General features: G+C 34.0%; 1 protein-coding gene across 1 annotated transcript; it reads right to left on the bottom strand.

Moving 5' to 3' along the window:
- Window positions 1–1,558: 1,558 nt before the first annotated feature.
- On the bottom strand, window positions 1,559–17,041 carry LOC149563086 (zinc finger CCCH domain-containing protein 31-like). The gene is made up of 3 exons (XM_089826523.1): window positions 16,603–17,041; window positions 11,852–11,912; window positions 1,559–2,550 (listed from the first exon to the last, which is right to left on the bottom strand). The coding sequence occupies exons 1-3, from the start codon at window positions 16,724–16,726 to the stop codon at window positions 1,791–1,793; spliced, it is 945 nt and encodes a 314-aa protein (XP_089682649.1). The 5' UTR covers window positions 16,727–17,041; the 3' UTR covers window positions 1,559–1,790.
- Between the last annotated feature and the right edge of the window lie 2,284 nt (window positions 17,042–19,325).

The raw sequence follows: 19,325 nt of genomic DNA, 5'->3' as shown, positions 1-19,325 counted from the left end.
GGCTCTACAGCTCTAGCAAAATAAACACCAACAAAACAAAATCATGATCTTTTCTTTGAAGTAGAAAAAGGAATATGAAACTTACTCGTCAAAGGAATTCATTGGAGCTAGGAAAAGTGTACAAGTCCCTAGGAACTTGATAGCTTACATCTCTGCTTCAATCCTCTGTGTATGTGTTCTACGATGGGCATAGGTTCCCAATAGAACCAATAGCTAATACCAAAACAAACAAAAAACAGGGATCTACCATATATAACTAGCAGCATTTTGCAACACAAAAATATCGCTGTTGCCAGACAACTCTGACACCGCAAGAAAAAGTGGGATGCCGAGCATTGGAAACTTAAATTTCAGCTTGACAATAGCACAGCCTGAAGTTAAACCTGGACCTTTCCTGCAATTTATCTGGGGACAGTATTGTCAAATTTAACAATTTCTGACATTGATTTAACTCACAGTAGTAGTACTTAACATTTGCAATATAAATGTATTGGTGAGGCACATTTTCTGACATTGATTTAAGTCAAACAGTAGCCTTATCTAAAATATACAATATAAAAGTATTGGTGAGGGACAGTTTAGTTGCAAACCCAAAATATACATTTTCTATGGTACGCTGCAAATGCTGAACCTTCAACTAAAAGGGCAGAATGACAACCTTGCGTCATCTGGATGAAGTGTTTTTTGGTAAACTCTAAAACCACTTAATAGTGGTTCATTGAATACAACACGGTACAAAAGGCGCAATCCAAGTTTCATGAAGGCAAGTTTTGTGGGTATAACTAACTGCAGAGCACAAAATCTATGACTTCATTTTGAGAATAAATTTTAAAAAGAGCATAATGTAATCCAAAGTCTAAGGCTAACACCAAGGTCTCCATTTTAATAATAGCATTTCCCAGAAATAAGCCAGAAATACAGCAAATGAGGCGTAAGACTTGAATACAACAAATGGGGTATGCCAAGGAAATATTTTAAGATTGGCATTCTCTTCTGCACTCATTTAAGACCCATACAAGTAAAAAATTATAAATAGTTTACTACAGTAAACAAAAGCAAAGCTTCAGTTTAATTCTCTTCCATATTACACAAGATAATGTATCTAGTCAGCAAATATTTTCATTCTTGTTATACACTATTTATAATTTATCCAACAAGAAAATAATTTCACAACTGAGTTGAAATCTTATCCCCCAACAAAACTTGCGATATTGAGAAACTAATAATCTTGAAAATTAACAAGTTATTGAATGGCACAACTTAATTTTTACAACGATCAATGCTCAAAACATATAGTGATTTACCATGAAAGATTATCCCAAAAGATCAACCATGAAAAAACATCTTCTGAAGGGTGGACTACGGATTCAAAAACCTCCGAGCATTTTGGTGTCTCATTCAAGAAAACTGCTTCCAGATGTTGGGTAAAGAGAATGTAATAAAATGAAAATCTGATTTACATTTCAATAATCATGAAGAAACAAATAGAATTTTTTAAAGAATATGAAAAAAAAGACATTAGCAAACACGGGCAAAACAAACAACCTTGCACAATGCCTTCAGAAATCAAAACTAAGAACTCATTATAACAAAATGCACTAGTTCAGAAACGAAAAGTAGCAGAGTAGACTACAACATCAATCTCAATGATCTGGCAGTGTTGAGTTACCATGTTATCATTCATCTTACTTTAGTACGGGCCCTAATTCAAAACCTACTCAAGATAATATACTTCAAGTATTACTAAACAAGTAATTAAGGTCCATCATAGATCAGTCTTCAAAACAAGTTTATCGCAGTTCATTAGCACCATGTGCAAAAATGCAACGATCTCCAAATGTGCAGGTACCCTTCGTAAAGTTTTCACAGAGCTTTGTTTTGAAATTGTTTGAAACAAATCCAGCTGGTTTTGTTGGTGCAGTACTAGTATGCATAAGCAGCTCCCGAACCATGGCCTGGGCTTCATTTATCTGATCAATGGAACCTTCCAGCTCAATATTCTTCAAATTGGAGTCAGATTCATGTTCTCGTATTGCTAGTTTTACCCCAGTTAATCGACAGATTTGCTTAGAGTTCACCCCACCTTTTCCAATAATAGCACCAGCAACAGATGCATCAACACTGATCTTTGCAGTGGATGATAGACCAAATGAAACTGTGGCTGCCATTCCAGGTGGTGTAGGCTCACGGTGTGAAGAGCGACCTCCAATCCTACCATTTAACCCACCAGGTGCTGGCCTGCCATAAGAGCCAACCCTACTGGTATCATGAGCAGGTGCACTACCTTGATGGAGTTCCTTTTCGCTGTGAGCAAAATGACACTTGTCTCCAAATCGACATCCTTCTGCAGTTCCATAGCGGTTACACATGCGTGTCTTATATGGTTGCCCAGCTGCTCCATGATCTGCAGACATTAAACTACTTGCTGGAGCTGCTGATTTCCTGGAAGCTGTACTCAAAGCAGTATTTGGCAACTGTGAAATTGAACTCACACCCCCAGGAACAAAGTGCATAAAGTGACAACTCTCCCCAAAAGGGCAACCAGATGTGCTGCATCAAAACATTTCAATTACAATTATCATTCAAATAAATTACATCATAAATAGAAATATACATGTAAGCATAAAGTTGATGTTAAAGAACCAATATGGTTGAATCTCTGATACAAGAAAGTATTTTTTAAAACAGAAACACGATACTCTATTCAGACAACAACAACCAACTCAGTAGAGATAGGGAGACATTGCAGAGGCTGATACATCACACTATGTGGAAAAGACAAACCAGAAACCAGTGTAAATTGCATAGAAATACATCTCAATGACCAGCAATAATCCTTCCTGTCGAACCTGTTTTCAGTGACAACGTTTTAAAGTATTTATAGCTCCCCGGAAACCCTATTATTATAATGAATGTGCACCCTTCCCCATTCCCACAATCCCAGATAACAGCATTTCATACAATATAGCCATCTCCTTGTTCATTTACTTACTAATTGGTATCCCTGTCCAGCTGTCCCTGTACCAGTACAGTATTCCTGCAGCTACTGGTAACTATGACATATATTCCTAAGACCTAAGTCACAAGGTTCGAGTTCGAGTTCGATGACCTTGAAATTCGGATGAAGTTCAACAAGTCAAAAATATTGAAAAAAATTCAACATTAAATTCGCTTTAATGTAATTTTCAAAAAAAAAAAGTATATGCTATTTTTATTATTATATATTTTAATAATAGATAAAATAATATAAGTACTTACATGTTTAATTATAAATATATACTATTTATGATTATATAATATAAAATAATATTAACATGTTTTACATTTTAATATTTAAGAAATAATATAAATTTATTCACAATTGTAACAAATAGTATAAAATTAATAACAATAACAAAACATACAATAACATAAAATTATAACTATTAACTAAATCTAAAATTAAATAATCTCAAAATAATAAAATATTAAACATACTATAATTAAAATCTAAAACTATTAACCAAAACCTAAAATTAAATAATCTCTTAACATCATTAAAAAGTTAAATACAATTTAATCATTCCCAAACCGCCGATGGAGAGGAACGAGTTTTCTTCAGACGCCTTCACAGATGGAGAGGAATGAAAGCCAAATTCGTTTCAGATGTCGTTCATTGCAAACTTGCTGGGCATTCAAGAGACACTGAAGGCAAACGAGAAGCAGAGAAGTTAATGCCTTGAAAGTAGATGGGAAAGCAGAAAGTTTGGATGACTTGTAACCCACGACCTGCACTCATGGTTATAGTCCACAGACGCAATGACCTGCACTCATGGTTATAGTCCACAGACGCAATGAACTGCACTCATGGTTACAGTCTACACACGAATTTGAGACAAATTTTTCATTTATTTTTTAGGTTCGCCGAATTTTGAACCTGAAGCCAAAAATTCAGCGAACCTTGTGACACAGCCTAAGACCATTACTTCGTGACCATCTTGTAGTTAATGTAGAACCCAGACAAATGTCATGGTAACACGTAGCCTATATACTATAAAATAGTTTATTCTTAGAATTTTCGAAAAATATGTGACAGTGAAGAAACAATTAATGAAATGCAAATTCTGAACACTAGAATGCAACGAAAAAAACATTTAATGATGACTCCAAACTCTAAAATGGCCCATATAGTTGCTTCTTAATACTATTTTCATTTGGAATTTATATTTATAATCTTGGGGCACAAAAGATTTTGACAGCGTAGCACGGGCACTGGGGGACATCAGGACATCTGGACAGGTTTCCAGGACGGGGAAAAGGGGGCTCCAATTTGGGGACGGTGGGGGGATGGAGGCACAGGTTGGATTGCTGTAATATACTATACATATAGTACTTGGTATGGTGGTTATGAAATAATGTGTAATAGTATAAGAACTAATAAGTTGTAACACCAAATATTTGAACATAACAAAATTGAAAACATGACTATCAAAAATATTATTAGCAATTACAATGTGTAGCATGATATCAAAACAAGTACAAAATCATGTACATATATCCATAGATATCTATCACAAGTGTTGCAGCTGCAACTTTTGTTTGCAGAAACCCCAGCAGTGAGGTGACGGCGGGAGGACTTGGTAATGTCAAGTCCCTGATGCAGATAATGCCAAGTCCCTGATGTGGGGATTTCCATGATCCAGGTGCGTGAGTTCTTTTGCCGAGACGGGTGGGTGGAAGAGTCCCCGTGTTACACTGGGTTTTGATTCATTTATGTTTTGGGTACCTAACACTCAGACTTTAAGAGTCCTTAACTTTCTAAACTATGAAGCCTCAAATAAGAAAGGAATGAGCAATAAAAAACTTGGGATTTAGGATAATCCAATGTTGATCTATATAGTGCTGAAATCTGAGAAATATAAACAACTCGAACGGGCTGGATATCGCACCAGGGCCAAAGTGTAACTCTGGATGAATTTGATAGATGTGATGTCCCTTGGCTAGCATCTTTACCAAAGACCACATCCCACAAGGAGAGCATACCAGCTTATAAACAACCGTGATCTATCTTATGCTTGAATATACAGTTATACTTTATGCTCTTCTGTAAATCAAATTTTATGTCACCCCTAAAATACTACCTGCTATGGCATATGAAATGAATAAAACAAAGTCGTAAAACTACCAATGAGATTGGTAGTTTACACCTGTTTTTTCTTGCTCCTTCCATGATCAGTGTACCATATTTAAAAATATTCAACAACAACCATTTACATTCAGACCACTACTTGCACTTGTTTTCTCTTTGTTTCTCCCATGATTGGTGTACATACTTGACATTATTCAATGCCTACAATTTGCATTCAAAAGAGTACCCTATCCACCGCATTAGTTCACAAGAACAAATAATGCAGTTACAGTGCAAAATTACATGTAATCATCAAGGCCATTTTATAGAAGTCCTGGAGTAAGTTCATGTTTACCTTGCCTCACCAACAAGATAGAAGCAAAACAGCAGGGGAAAGATAACAAGGAACGAAAGCAAATAGATTCATCCAAGGTGCCTTTCCTTTGAATGCCAGGGCACCACATATGCAGATATTTCAATAGACTACTTAGTAAAAACAATATTAACAATCAATATCGGCAGCTCACTTTGAGCATTCTAAGCAATTTCAACTAGCATTTTTCAAGAAAAAGTAAAATGAGTTGGTTTTCATAACACTCAAAAACATGTCATATGCCTTTCCTTTGAATGCCGGGCATCACATAAGCAGATATTTCAATAACTTAGTAAAAACAATATTAACAATGAATATTGGCAGCTCACTTTGAGCATTCTAAGCAATTTCAACTAGCATTTTTCAAGAAAAAGTAAAATGTGTTGATTTTCATAACACAAAGACTTGTCATGGCCCAGTAACAAAACCAACTACAATAGACCCAAACATGAAATCATAATATGTCTAAGTTGTCGATTTGGGTTTGGTTCGGGTAAGGATACGGATACGGGGTACGGGTACGACAATTTTTTCCCCCTTGAGGATTTGGGTTTTTCCATATATGTAACTACTTATGTTCAAACATCAAAGTTACAAATACAAAAAGATGAGTGATACTCATAAATCCATATTGGCCAATAAATTATATTTAAATAATTGTATTACTAATATAGTTTCAGATTACATGCATTACAAATTGACATCAATCCGAACATGAACAACAAACATAACTATTGGCTAGGTTATACAAATCTATCAACAGTAATATACTCAGATCTTCAAATTAAAAAAAATCAATCCCTGACCTTCAAATGAATCAAAGTAGGTTGCTGTTCGCCACTGTCATAAACTAAGGGAATTACATAGACCAATTTTAACTTGAATAATATTAGCAAGCTGTTGCAAGACACTATCTAAAGCTGATACAAAGAGCATGCTGATGAACAAATCAGAAATACATACATAAACTGACCTACTGCCTTGGAGTACTTCCTGGGTGCCCACGTTCATTGTGTGTCCCTCTATGAAAGACCCACAGAGAACCCATGAAGTACCTCGGAAGAACCAGTACCAAAACTGTACCAGTACCAGGACCCGTACCTAAACAGCAGTACCCGGTAACTGAGTAATATGTCCCAAAGTAAATACAAAGATTTATGTTTTTGTCTTCAAATTCAGCATTTCAACTGAATTTGCAGAAAAAAATCAACAGGAGCAGTTATTTGATCTCTTAAATTCAAATGACCGAAAATTTGTGTTATTAACTGTGGGGTAAGTTCCAAACAGGTATGACAGGCATGATTCCTCTCCCATCAAAAGAACAATTCATTGATATTTCCTCTCCTATCAAAGATTATTCTAATTCACAAAATACTATCGCAAGCAAAAAGAGTTCTATAACTTAAACATGTATAGCTTATGAAATTTATTCAAGAGTTATATGCGTAAAGTGAAGGTTGTTTAAGTCACATCTAAGCCAGGCACAGTTTGGTGCATGAAACAGTAACACCCATATATTGTTCAAATTCTGCAGACCAGGGGTAAATTGATCCTTGACGATCTACCTATATTCCTGCTGTATAAATATACTTACAGGATTCGCAGTCATGAAGATCAATTAAAATTAAAAATTACTCATAAGACCAGACTAAACAAAACCGCCATGGTGAAGCTAAATGCAGCAGCCCATACTTATAGCCACTTCACAGAGGATTTTAACATCCAAACAAGGCATTTTTCTCTCCATATGTAACTGAGTATCATGGTAAGAATCCGAGTCTCACCAAAACTCAGAGGACCCCATGAACTGCCTAAGACTGCAGGCTTAACAAGACATTATCATGGAGAATTTATCTATTTGCATCAGCTTTGGGAGATTCGCCACTCAGACAAGAAGTGACTGAGTCAAAGAGTTTATTAAATATAAGACAGGAAATATGGGTTTGCAAATTCCAAGAATCACGTATGACATGAGCTTCAGCTAATATGAATTTTAAGGAAAATGAAAAACACAGCCAAATTACGCAGTCAAAAAGTTTTCCTCCGGCTTTTTACACTCTCAGATCACACCATAATAACATGAAGGCACCGAACAAATTGATAACAAATGATTCTTTTGTAACACAGATTACCATATGTACACAACATTGCATATATAATATGGAATTTAGAAAAAATTACTTCTAAAAAATATTGATTCAAGGAGACTTTGAGGCACATTCATGTACTTTGCGTAGTGCAGTAAACAGAATAATATATATAGAAAATATAAAAAATAAATATGGTCATTTTCAAAATTCTTTAGTTAATATTCTTGCAGATTCAAAATATACAAGACTCCATACATGCCAGCAACTACTCTTCTTCTTAAGGCCCACATTGTTATTTAAATACTTCAAAAGCAATACTATCAATCTCCCCATATCTGCTGCCTCTAGATACATAACTATATACAGTTTGGGGACATCAAAAATTAATAACTAATCATTAAAGACCAAATATGTGCTTTTCTTTGTCAAATGTACTAAAATTTACCTAAGTTGCTGGTTCTGATTTGCATTCAGGTTCGTATACATCAATTCTGTTTGTGGATCTCGCAAAAAAATTGGGCTGATTTCACATTGGATTTGTCTGAACAAAATCCATATGCATATATATTTAACACTAATTACAGAAATATTTTCTAATATTTTAATGTATGGATACATTTATGAACCTTATATGATATTTCTGAAGCTGAATTCACTTTGAGTCTGTCCTACATAAATCATTTACATACATACTTAGTTACTGATTGACGCTCCCTTGCTCTGAATTTGGATACGTGCGGGATTGGATCTGGAGACAGGTACCCTGCAGGTGCCTGCCTGATGTGCCTCCCTGGCACCCGGATGCCCGAGGAAGCCTACCAGAGGTATCCATGTGCATCATGATGCATGGGGGTGGCTTTGGACAAGCACCCCCCACAGGGCATCTGGGTGCATCCAGATGCCTCCACAGGACCAGGCCCAGAAAAACATATTTTTTATGACTATCCAACTTAAATTTCATTTTAACATGTGCAAATAAGAATTTTTAGTTATTTGAATTTCAATTTGATTATGTATTGGGGAAGTATCATACTATGAAATGTAAATATTTTGTATATTTCTTTCATTTCTATACTGTTTTATATCTGCGTGTGTGTGTTGAATTTCAATTTGATTATGTATTTGGGAAGTATCATACTATGAAATGTCATAATTTTGTATATTTCTTTCATTTCTTCGCATCTACTGTTTTATATCTGCATGTGTGTGTATGCATGTGCACAGGATATGCTGAATTTCATCCATGTAGTCCAAATTTCAGCGAATTTATACCCTTTCCAAATTTTATGATATTTAATATACTATTGTTATTTATAAATATATTATTTTATTTTAATATAGTATTGAGTTATTTAATTTAATTATTTAGCAATGTCAAACTATTTTGACAATTTTGTGGACATATTACTTAGATTTAAAAATAAATAAATTTATCTAAGTTAAATTAATGTCAAATTTTTCCCAATTTTCCTCTTGCCGAATTTCATCCGAATTTTATGATCAACTACTTGAATCGAATTTGAATCTTGTGACTTAGCGTATATGTATAGACACATCAGAATCCAGATCCATACCCAAAACGGTAATTAAGCATACATATTTACAGCTAATTAGAGAACTGCATCTAAAAATTTAAATGTATGAAAACATTTATTAACCTTATACAATATTTCAGAAGCATATATTATATAACAATAAGTTACAGAATAAAGTCAATATTTGTAGATATTAATAATATATTTTATTAATTTTGAACATTAATACATAATGTCAATAACTTATAGATAAAGTTAATATTAATATATTAACATTATAATTACTAATTTCATTCAAGAGAGGGGCATCAAACTGTCAAGGAATTGAACATAGTTTCACTCACATTGACATGAGGGCATGCATCTGGAATCATTTTTATTGACTTGCAGCAGCAATTTTTCTTGAGTTATTTCAAGGTTTGGTCCAACAGTGAAAATTGCATCAGCACTCATAATCCGGGGGTTTTCATCCAAAACAGACAACTGCATGTGAGCTTATATTTCATGATTTTTTACTCAGATTAACATGAAGTAATACATCTTGAATAATTTTTGTCATGCTTATAGTCAATCAAAAATAATTTTGACAGGTTTGCCTGGGTACTTGACAGACTCACCTGGGGTTCATCTAACAGTCAAAAAATCAAAAAAAGCATAACTACAATAAATCATGCCCAGATCAATCCAGAATCACTCAGATTAACAAGAGGGAATACATCTGGAATCATTTTTGCCAACTAGCAGCAGCTATTTCCTTGAGTTATTTTCAAGGTTTTTGTCCAACAGAGGCAATTGCATCGGCACTCATAACCCGGGGGGGTTCATCCAAAACAAACAACTGCATGTGAGCTTATAATTCAGGGATTACATTGAGAAAAATCATCAGATTATATTTCTCTGCCATGCTTATTATCTCCCCTATTGCTCCCACATTTGTCTTTCTCCAGTGATAGTCAATCAAAAATAACCAAAGTTGCATGGATACGGAAACGGATAGAAATACAGATACGGTATTGGGTACAAATACAGCCATTTTTTAAGATCCCCAATATGGATACGGCTGGATAAACATTAATAAATATCACATACACATTTAATGCAATTTTCTAAGTTATTAGAGGAGTTTTTCATTACTTCGAAAACAATATTGACACATAAATGCTACACAAATATTTATAGCTTAATTGTAGAGCTGCATTAGAAGATAACCCAACAAAATGGGTTGCTGAATAGAAAACATTTTCTTTGTCTTTTGGTGCAGGTTTTGTTTATACCATTTTTTTAAAAACAATTCTATTAATAAAGTTATTTTAATTAAAAATTTGTAAGATTTACGCCACATCTTAAAAATATCAAATTACATAGTATTTGGCATGCTTGGAAAATCAACTTTTTTTAGGCAAGCATGGATACAATATTCAACGTGTATCCAGGCAGCATCGGATACGTTTCCAAAATGGATACGGGGATACGTGCGCCAAGGAAGGACAGAGGAGTTTCCAGCAACTCTGAAAATAACTTTTAAGAGATTTGTCTGGGTTATTGACAGACTCAACCAAGGATCAACAGTCAAAAAATAAAATAAGAATGCCTACAATAAATCCTGCCCAGACCAATCCAGAAACCGAACCAGATTAAAGCCAAAGCCACATCAAAGGCCCAGAAACCAAACCAGATTAAAACCAAAGCCACATCAAAGGCCTTTAGGGGAGAAACCAGCCACATGAAAATTTACTGTTCTTTGAAACTAATTTTCTGCTTAAGAAAAATGAACAACTGCAAAATATTAAATAAATTTCTATGAAACAATTCTAAATATTGTACTGTTGAATACTACACTGCCACAAGGTTTAAAACATCAGAAGGAATAATCCAATGTTTCGACTTTCCATATCAGAAAAAACCCTTATCTCAGCTAAATGGAATATTAGGGAGCTGTTACATTGTAATTCCATTCAACTGAGCTGTTGGTACGTAACCAACATTGATAGTCTTTCAATGAGATTCTAAGGCATCACACCACTCGCCTGCACTGCTTTATAACATAATCAAGCAAAATTCATGCAGTTATTGAATTATTTGTTTATGATTGGACAAAACATTTTTTCAGAACACTTGTTATGTCAAATCTAAAATACCCATGTAACAGATGTTAAATGGGGAATGAAGTTGTCTGTTCTTTAACCAAACAGCAGAAATCTCTAATCTTCTAAAGAATCGATATCATTATATTTTAAGGAAGGATACCTGTTGTCTCATCAATGAAAATCCCCTAAAGTATACAAGCTTCCCAACACAAACATAACATATTCTAGTTTCCCATACTTGATCAAATGAAAAAATCTTTGCTTTAAGATAACATGTATACTAGTCAAAAAGCCTTTCAAAAAGATTAATTTGGTTAGATTTTTATTTCAAAACAATTAAGAACGCAAAGGGCTTGGCTTTTCATGATTTGGAGAGAACAGATCAGAATATCCAATCTCTGTTCAAATGTCTTCATTAAGCTTGATTATAGCAAAACCAGCATATACCTGTATCACAGCTTAGATGACTCATTAGTTTATTTTATATGAACTCTTCGCTTAGAAAGCCTTTGAAAGTATTTTACATTACATTAAAATATGAAGATGATATTTAACTTTTCCTAATTATGAATAAAGGTAATACAATGTTGCTTAATTAAGATATAAGTAGTACAATTTTGAATTAGGAGAATTCTTCTTAAGTAGGTTTAGATTAGAACCTGAAAAATTTCGTGCATGCCTTTGATTTGCTTCCTAGACCTGTTGATAACGACTCCATTTCTGTTACAGAACATTAATTAATTCATTTCAGTTCTATATTTGATTTAGTTTATTAATATTTCAAAATAAATCATCTCCATCTTAAGGCCAACAGAGACATTTTCCCTCCCACTAACTGAGACATTTTCCCTCCCGCTAACTGAGACATTTTCCCTCCCGCTAACTCAATGTCCCTTTCTTGAGAAGTGCATACACTTACTCAGACACAACAAGACTTCGAGGTGACATAATATGCCAACGAACATAAGTGTCCACATGGACACCAATGCAGACAATACAGACAGCTAGAAAATATCTCTAGCCCACACTTTAAAACATTATCCCAATATTCAAATTCAAGACGACATACCTGAAAACACAAATAAAATCACATGCGCCCCACAACAGACCTAAATTTGCATTCTTAAGCATCACAAGGAAAAGCCTAAAATGGCATAAATGATGTGCACAAGCTGACAGTGCAAAATATTGAAGACTTGATTGAAAGAACAGTCTTCCTACAGCAATGCCCACGTGCACATCATCTCTCAAAATAACATTCATTACCACAAATAGATATTTCTCCCAGACCCTCAAAGGATGACCCGCAATGACCAACACAGAAAGCAGCCCTACACCTCCCACAACTAATGACCTTATTAAATTTTGCATCAAATTTCAAACATGCCTTTATTTCTACATCATTTAAAGTTGACCCCTTTATTAAAAGGCCAGTGTCTTTAGCATAGGATGTTCTATAATCTTGTACAAGTTATGTAAATTTGGTGATTGAAGCACAATTTATATAGAATACATTTTGCCATACATAGTTTGACATTTTGAATTTCAGGCTTTTGCAAAACGTATTTGTCAATTTGGGCTAAAACTCATATGGATATTTGATACATAGCAGGGTAGGCAAAATTTGGGGCACATAGAGTTGATATTTATGACACATTATATTATTGGTCTAAATGGCTCATTGACTCTTCTGTAACAAACCATTTTTATGCAGGACAAATGTAGATTTTGGACCTAGACTTAAACTATATGATTCATCAGAAAGTATTTTACCATAAAATAATGGGAGTGATCATGCATGTGCCCTATAATTATAACATGGGTTAACTATAGCTTTATCACAGGAACGTGAAATTTCAAATTAACCTTCCATGCATGATATCATGTCACACCTTCACTCTGAACTTCACAATTTCAACAATCAATATCATAATGCCCAAGAAATATCTCAACAAAATAGATAGAAATATTAACACTTCCAGGAGAAAGACGGAACTGTTCTCTACTGACAAACAAACCCAAGAATAGGAAATATTTAAGAAATAAGTGAAATACACAGTTATTAAAACTATAAGTTGATTGTACGGTTTAACAATATTTAAATCTATGAGGAACATGAAACAGTTCTTTCTTGTAGGTTTTCCTTTTTCAGAACAATTTCAAATGAAATATGCATACAAAATAACATATACAAGGAACATAAATATAATAAATAATAAATACAATAAAATCTACTATATGAAATAACAAATTCAATGAAATCTACTACATGAAATAACAGATTCGATGAAAACCACCATCTACAATAAAAATCATGATATTTTACAACAAATTACAAATTTTACACACTACTGTATCTCACTGGAATGTCAAGTATCAAGGACAAAAAGCAGATAGAAGAACTTAAAAACAGAACCCCTGGACCAGCCTAACAATTGGTTGGTGGCAAAAAATTCAACAAGATAAAAATCATTTGGTATTATAATATTGTTTTACAGAATACCAAATTATTGAAATATTGTTGTATCGTTAATTAATAATACTTATAAATATATAATTATATTATAGTACCAAGTGTGAACTTGCAGTTAACAAGACCCTTCAATGACTACGACAAAACTATTGCTTATATCAGTTATTAAGTTACTACCATAAGTTCTAAATATCTTCATGCCTAAACAACATGTGGCATTTAGTAAATGAAAAATAAAACCTACTATTGCAATTTGTAATTTTGTAAACATGTGTTCCCCAGAAAATATAACAGCAAACGATCATTGCTGAAACGGGCACCAAATTCTTCGAATACAGTTTTCCCTGTTGCCACAGGCCCATCAAAAGGCCATTTCATTGCAAATAACTGAATGTGCATAAGTATATATTTCCATCACCTCTGTTTGATTCAGAAGATCAAATGATATGCTTGGCAGCTGACTGGGTCAATAATAAAAAGTGCCAATATTTAAAAGATTCCCACTTTACTATTTCCAAGTGCAAAATCCCTAGCAATGCTGAAATCAATATGACTACAAATAAATTTCTATTCAGGCCCCGCGTAAAATTAAGCATGAAAAGTTAATTCATTTTATCCTCGGAGCACAAGGAATGGAAGCTTTAGAGAATATGGTCATGAACTTGCATCATTATATCATATATTAATATTCTCACTTGAAAACAATGAAAAGGACAACGGTAACAAAACTAGTAGCTTTGGCATTCACTTTGTACATCACATGCCCAAGTTAAGCCCATTTCATTTCATCGAGATTTGTAAAGAAAAAAGAAATATATTACTAAGAAAAATAAGAGGGGGAAAATGATGCCATTACAGCCCAAAATAAGAAAATCATACCATGAAATGTAAAGCTCGTCAATAAGCAAAAATGAAATCCAACTCAAGCATGTGGAAAATGGAAATGGCATGTGTTAGTAAAACAAGTAAATATTAAGGCATCCATTTTGCCCAGATATAATGATTATACAATTCAATTTCCTTGTTATCAAACAAAAAAAATACCATTTTGTCCAGTAAGGGTGCAAAGTGCAACCTTTAGAAGGAAAAGTGATGCACATGTTTCAAAGAAAAGTAATAAGATATGAATCTATGATAATGTTATATATTTCAAATAATAGTTCACTCGACTAAATATGACAATAATCAGATTAGCACCTCTAGGGGTTAAGTTATATGTGACTTTGAAGGGAAACAATGGTAATGAAATACTTTCTTCAACCTACACATGATGGTCCATTACACTGTATTATACAAGTGCGATGGTTAGCATGTCCAAGCAACTGTCTGCATACCATGTCAACGTATGGTTTTATTATTAACAAATATGAAATGGAGTTGGGTTGCAAGGAATCAATCATTCATCACACACAATGAAATTTTGCCTACTTTTCAAGCTACTGTGGAGGTAACCTGTGATTGATATTGTTAAATATTGAGAGTGAGGACCCTGCCCCAGTCAATTAATATGCATGTCGCCTACATATTTTTAAAAAAAAGCCTACCTGCATTATTAGATATTAAAAAGTTTAAAATAAGGTAAAAATCAGTCCACAATAGATTCACAACTCGGAATTCAGTAACCTAAGGCACTTCACATATGCACTGCCATCATAAGATTGAAGCAGATGTATTTGCAACAACAGTAGAAACTGCACAGTAGAGGCCAGTTACAAGAATCTTACAAGTATGGTAAACACTCGGAAATTTAAACTGTTAGCACATGCAATATATCTCTCACTGAGTAGAAGACAAATAATATTATCCTCTCCAGCACATTGCCTGTATTTTACAACAACCTCCTACCACGAATAAATCTGGGACTATTATTTTTAAATTGCCACCTTAGTCATAAACATGTACAACTTGACTAGCATGCAGCCTGAGATGGCCTGTACAGCCTAAGTTGACCTAGTGGTGGAAAACTTGTGCTGTTAAAAAACAGTTCACTGAGTTTCCAAATCCTACAGGGGGTAGGTTATGTATGCCTTGTTTGTACCACAGTTAGGTGCATCCGCAAGGAATACAGGGTAGTCCTATATAGCTCTCCTCGTGTGAAGACCCACAAAAACGCATGGCTGATATGTGGACTATAACAGGACGGCTCCTTTCTTTTTTTACCTTAAGTCCTTTTCATACCACGCCCAACCATACATGTGGCAGGGCCCTAATACTATGTAAGATTTTCATAAACCATGCAATGTCTTCTACACAGTTATATCCCAGAACTTGCATTGGTCAATAAATATCTGTCTGCATGTCTATGGATGTATTTGGCATTATTTTGACAATTTCCTCCAAGAGCGCAGAAGTAACTAAACTAATAAAACTACGCATAGCAGGCCGAGAAACAAATATTCCTGCCTCAGAATCACAATCCCCATGCTAAAAGCATGAGAATAGTACTGACTCGCGAAACCAAAAACATTACGTTCACTAAAATCAGTAAACACGGAGACATCTTACCTTTTATTAATGTATAAGAAAATGTTAAAAGACAGCCAACCCCTCCGACAGCTCTAAGACTGGTTAGCTAAAATAGACATGGTTGTCTTAAACCTCGCAGATACAACTTAACAATGCAGTCATAAATCCCGAGAAGACAAAACCAGCTGGAATTCATAATTAAGCATCATTTTCGCTTTACAAAAATGTGCATGAATCTATCCACATCTATGTACCTTTCCGTCCGGCACAGATCCATACATGCAAATGAATGAAACATCTACGCTTTGTATTAGAAAACAAGATATCCCCAATGCAATGTAATATTACATAAACTAAGAAATCATTTGTAAAGCTTGCAAAACCAAAACATTTTTTTCACTCAATAAATGTTCTAGACATCGAAACCTAGTTTATATAACTACAGTACCCTAACAATGAATAAGGAAGTACCAGGAATGGTCCCAAGAGTGGGAGGCTGCTTGAATCTGTTAGTCTCTCCAAACATTGTCCCTGCATTTCCATTCAGAAATCCTTCGGGCCTGAGCTTTTTGCGAGGAGGTCCAAACGGGTCCATTACAAAACACTCTGGGAAACCCTAGGCCCAAAAACGTAACTAGATCCACCGGAATTCAAAGCAAAGCTGGGGAGATAAAAGTATATTCGAAAAGAAAATAAACTAAAACTTCAAGACTCTATATTCAGCTCAAGTATCAAGAACTGAATAGTTCTGATAGATGACATCAGATTTGCATATTTCGTCTGGGTTACTAGATAATTAAAGGAAGGAAAAGAACTTTGTTATTAGGTACAAAGGTAAGATCAGGGATGAACGGAACAATCCGTCGAATGCTCTTTAATGGCGGCCAAAGGAAAACATACAAACTCCACTGAAGAGTCACTGAAGAGTCACATTAATAAAATGAAAATATGCAACGCATCTTAGGGATTTCAATTTTTATTTCAATGCGCCTTACGTTTAATTTGACATCCACTTATTTTTCCTTCTTACCATTTTAAGGGCGATTAAATTTAATTTCGAAAGAAGATGTTTAACAATTAATTATTTTGTGAAGGGTCTAGGGTTGGATATGGTGTGCCCTCGTGAGCGGGATGGTGATTTCGAAAAAGTATTTTGTTTCTTTAATGTTTTCTTCTTTTATTTGCATCTCGACATTTAATTCTATGGAATTTTATAATGTTTTTTTATTATATCGGTAAGATAATCTTAGGAGATTTGGTATGTCTATTAAGATTGATTATAAAATATTTTTATATTTGTTATGTTATTATATATAATCTAATTAGACTTAGAGGATTATTTTTTCCTATTTTGATTGGTGCATTTTCTCCCAAAATTATCCAACAAGAGTTTGGTGGCAATGCTCATTGGGAGTTTTAGGGGCAATGTCCCTCATGCACTACATGTTGCAATACAGGGTGGAGTCAAGAGGTTGATTATTTTACAAAGGTTTCGAGAGTTAATTTTATATTGGCTGAGATATTTTAATCCTATTTTTGTAAGTGACATAAGTCTTGATAAAATGACTTGGGATTAGGGTTTTTAATATGAGAAATTTACAGCATTTTGTTATGGGATTGAGTTGTAAGTGATTGTGGATTATAATTTGTTTGATTTGTTGGATAATAATATTGGATTCTCTATTTGGTGGATGTAGCCTGAGTTTGGGTGAATCGCGTTAAAATTAATTTTTCATTGTTATTTTCATGTACTTTTACTCCTCGATTTAATCTTCGTTTGCATATAATAAGTAATTATGCATGTAATTTCTAACAAGTGGTATTAGAGTGTTTTGTATTTAGTTATCCTCTGCAAGAAGGTCTCATAATTGAGTGGGAGTCTCGCGGTTGAGAAGGAATAATGGCAAGCAAGGGTAACTATAGTTGATGAGGAATGAGATATTTTGGACAGAATGACACTTTGTAGTTTTTGTTTATGCCTGGCACAATCAATCACATTTAAATCAAAGACAGCTACAAAGTTGATTAAACCTTATAAAAGTTATATGAAAAGTCTTTTGCTTTGAATAAGGGATTTTTTATGAAGTGTTTATTTAATATAATAAATGGTAGAAGGTGGGTAAGTTGTTGATCATTTAAATGAGTTTAATATGGTTATTGATCAATTATCTTTTGTAAATGCTAATTTTGATGAAGAAGTTAGGGCTCTTTTGAAAATGTATTTTTTGTTTAAAAGTTGGAATGATTCGGTGATGGTTGTTAGTGACTTTGTTTCTATTTTAAATACTTTGAAATTTGATGATTGTTAGTGTAAATAATTAATTATTATTACACTTTACTTAAGTTTACTTAGGTCAATGCATTATTTTATTATTTATTAGGTTAGACACCTAGGAGTATGCCTACTCATATGAGTTGTCTTGTTGACAACACAAGAATTAGCATCTCTAATTTAGCACATGGTGTCTACAACACTAGAGTTTGCATAATCATTTGAGTCGTCATGTAGACAACACAATTGTTCGCACTCTAATTTAGCACATGGTGTCTGCAACATAATTTTACATGACACACCTATGTTAAGCTTATCCTCTCATCATTGCACTAACTTCTGTGCTCAATGGAGGATAATCCACTCTTAGTGGACATGTGCTTAGTTGTGAGACTTATCATTGTGCTGACTCCTATTTAGTCTAGAGGCCTTTATATTTAGGCACTCCTAGTGTGTATGTACATCAACTCATTTTCATATTGTTATTTTGATCATACTTTATTGGTCCATTTTGTGCTAGTGCTTGAGCTTCTTGATCTTGGGTGATTTTTCCCTAAGGCAAATTCTTACAATGATGTTGTTGATGTTATTCTAAGTGAGGAAATTTATATGAAAAGCTCAAGTGGATCCACATCAAGTAGTGTTTTGAATGCAAAGAGTGGGAGGGAAATCAAATGAGAGAAGAAAAAACTCTAGAGGTAATGGGAAATCACTAGTAAAATCAAAGGACAAGAGGTCTTAATCTAGAGAACAGAAACATTCCAAGTATTGTAAGACATTGGGTCATCTAAAAAAATATTATCAATCTTGGAAGATTAAAGGAGACAATCAAGAAGGCAATAAGAAAGGGAATGTGGCAAGTAATAAATCTAAAGATGATGGTTTAATTCTTCCCCAAGATAATGTTGATGCTTATGGGTTT

The sequence above is a fragment of the Cupressus sempervirens genome, chromosome 4 (genome assembly GCF_028749045.1).
Source record: "Cupressus sempervirens isolate cs-2001-9-10 chromosome 4, ASM2874904v1, whole genome shotgun sequence".
NCBI classification, from domain to species: Eukaryota; Viridiplantae; Streptophyta; class Pinopsida; order Cupressales; family Cupressaceae; genus Cupressus; species Cupressus sempervirens.
This window is presented reverse-complemented; position numbering and strand designations above follow the sequence as displayed.

Bases quoted from the DNA above. Each gene is read 5' to 3' on its own strand.
- LOC149563086 (XM_089826523.1), bottom strand. From the start codon at position 16,726: ATGGACCCGTTTGGACCTCCTCGCAAAAAGCTCAGGCCCGAAGGATTT. The intron at 11,913-16,602 runs GTACTTCCTTAT...GTTCTGTAACAG, and splicing joins CACTCTTGGGACCATTCCTG to AAATGGAGTCGTTATCAACA. The intron at 2,551-11,851 runs GTTCTAATCTAA...GTTTTGATGCAG, and splicing joins GCATGCACGAAATTTTTCAG to CACATCTGGTTGCCCTTTTG.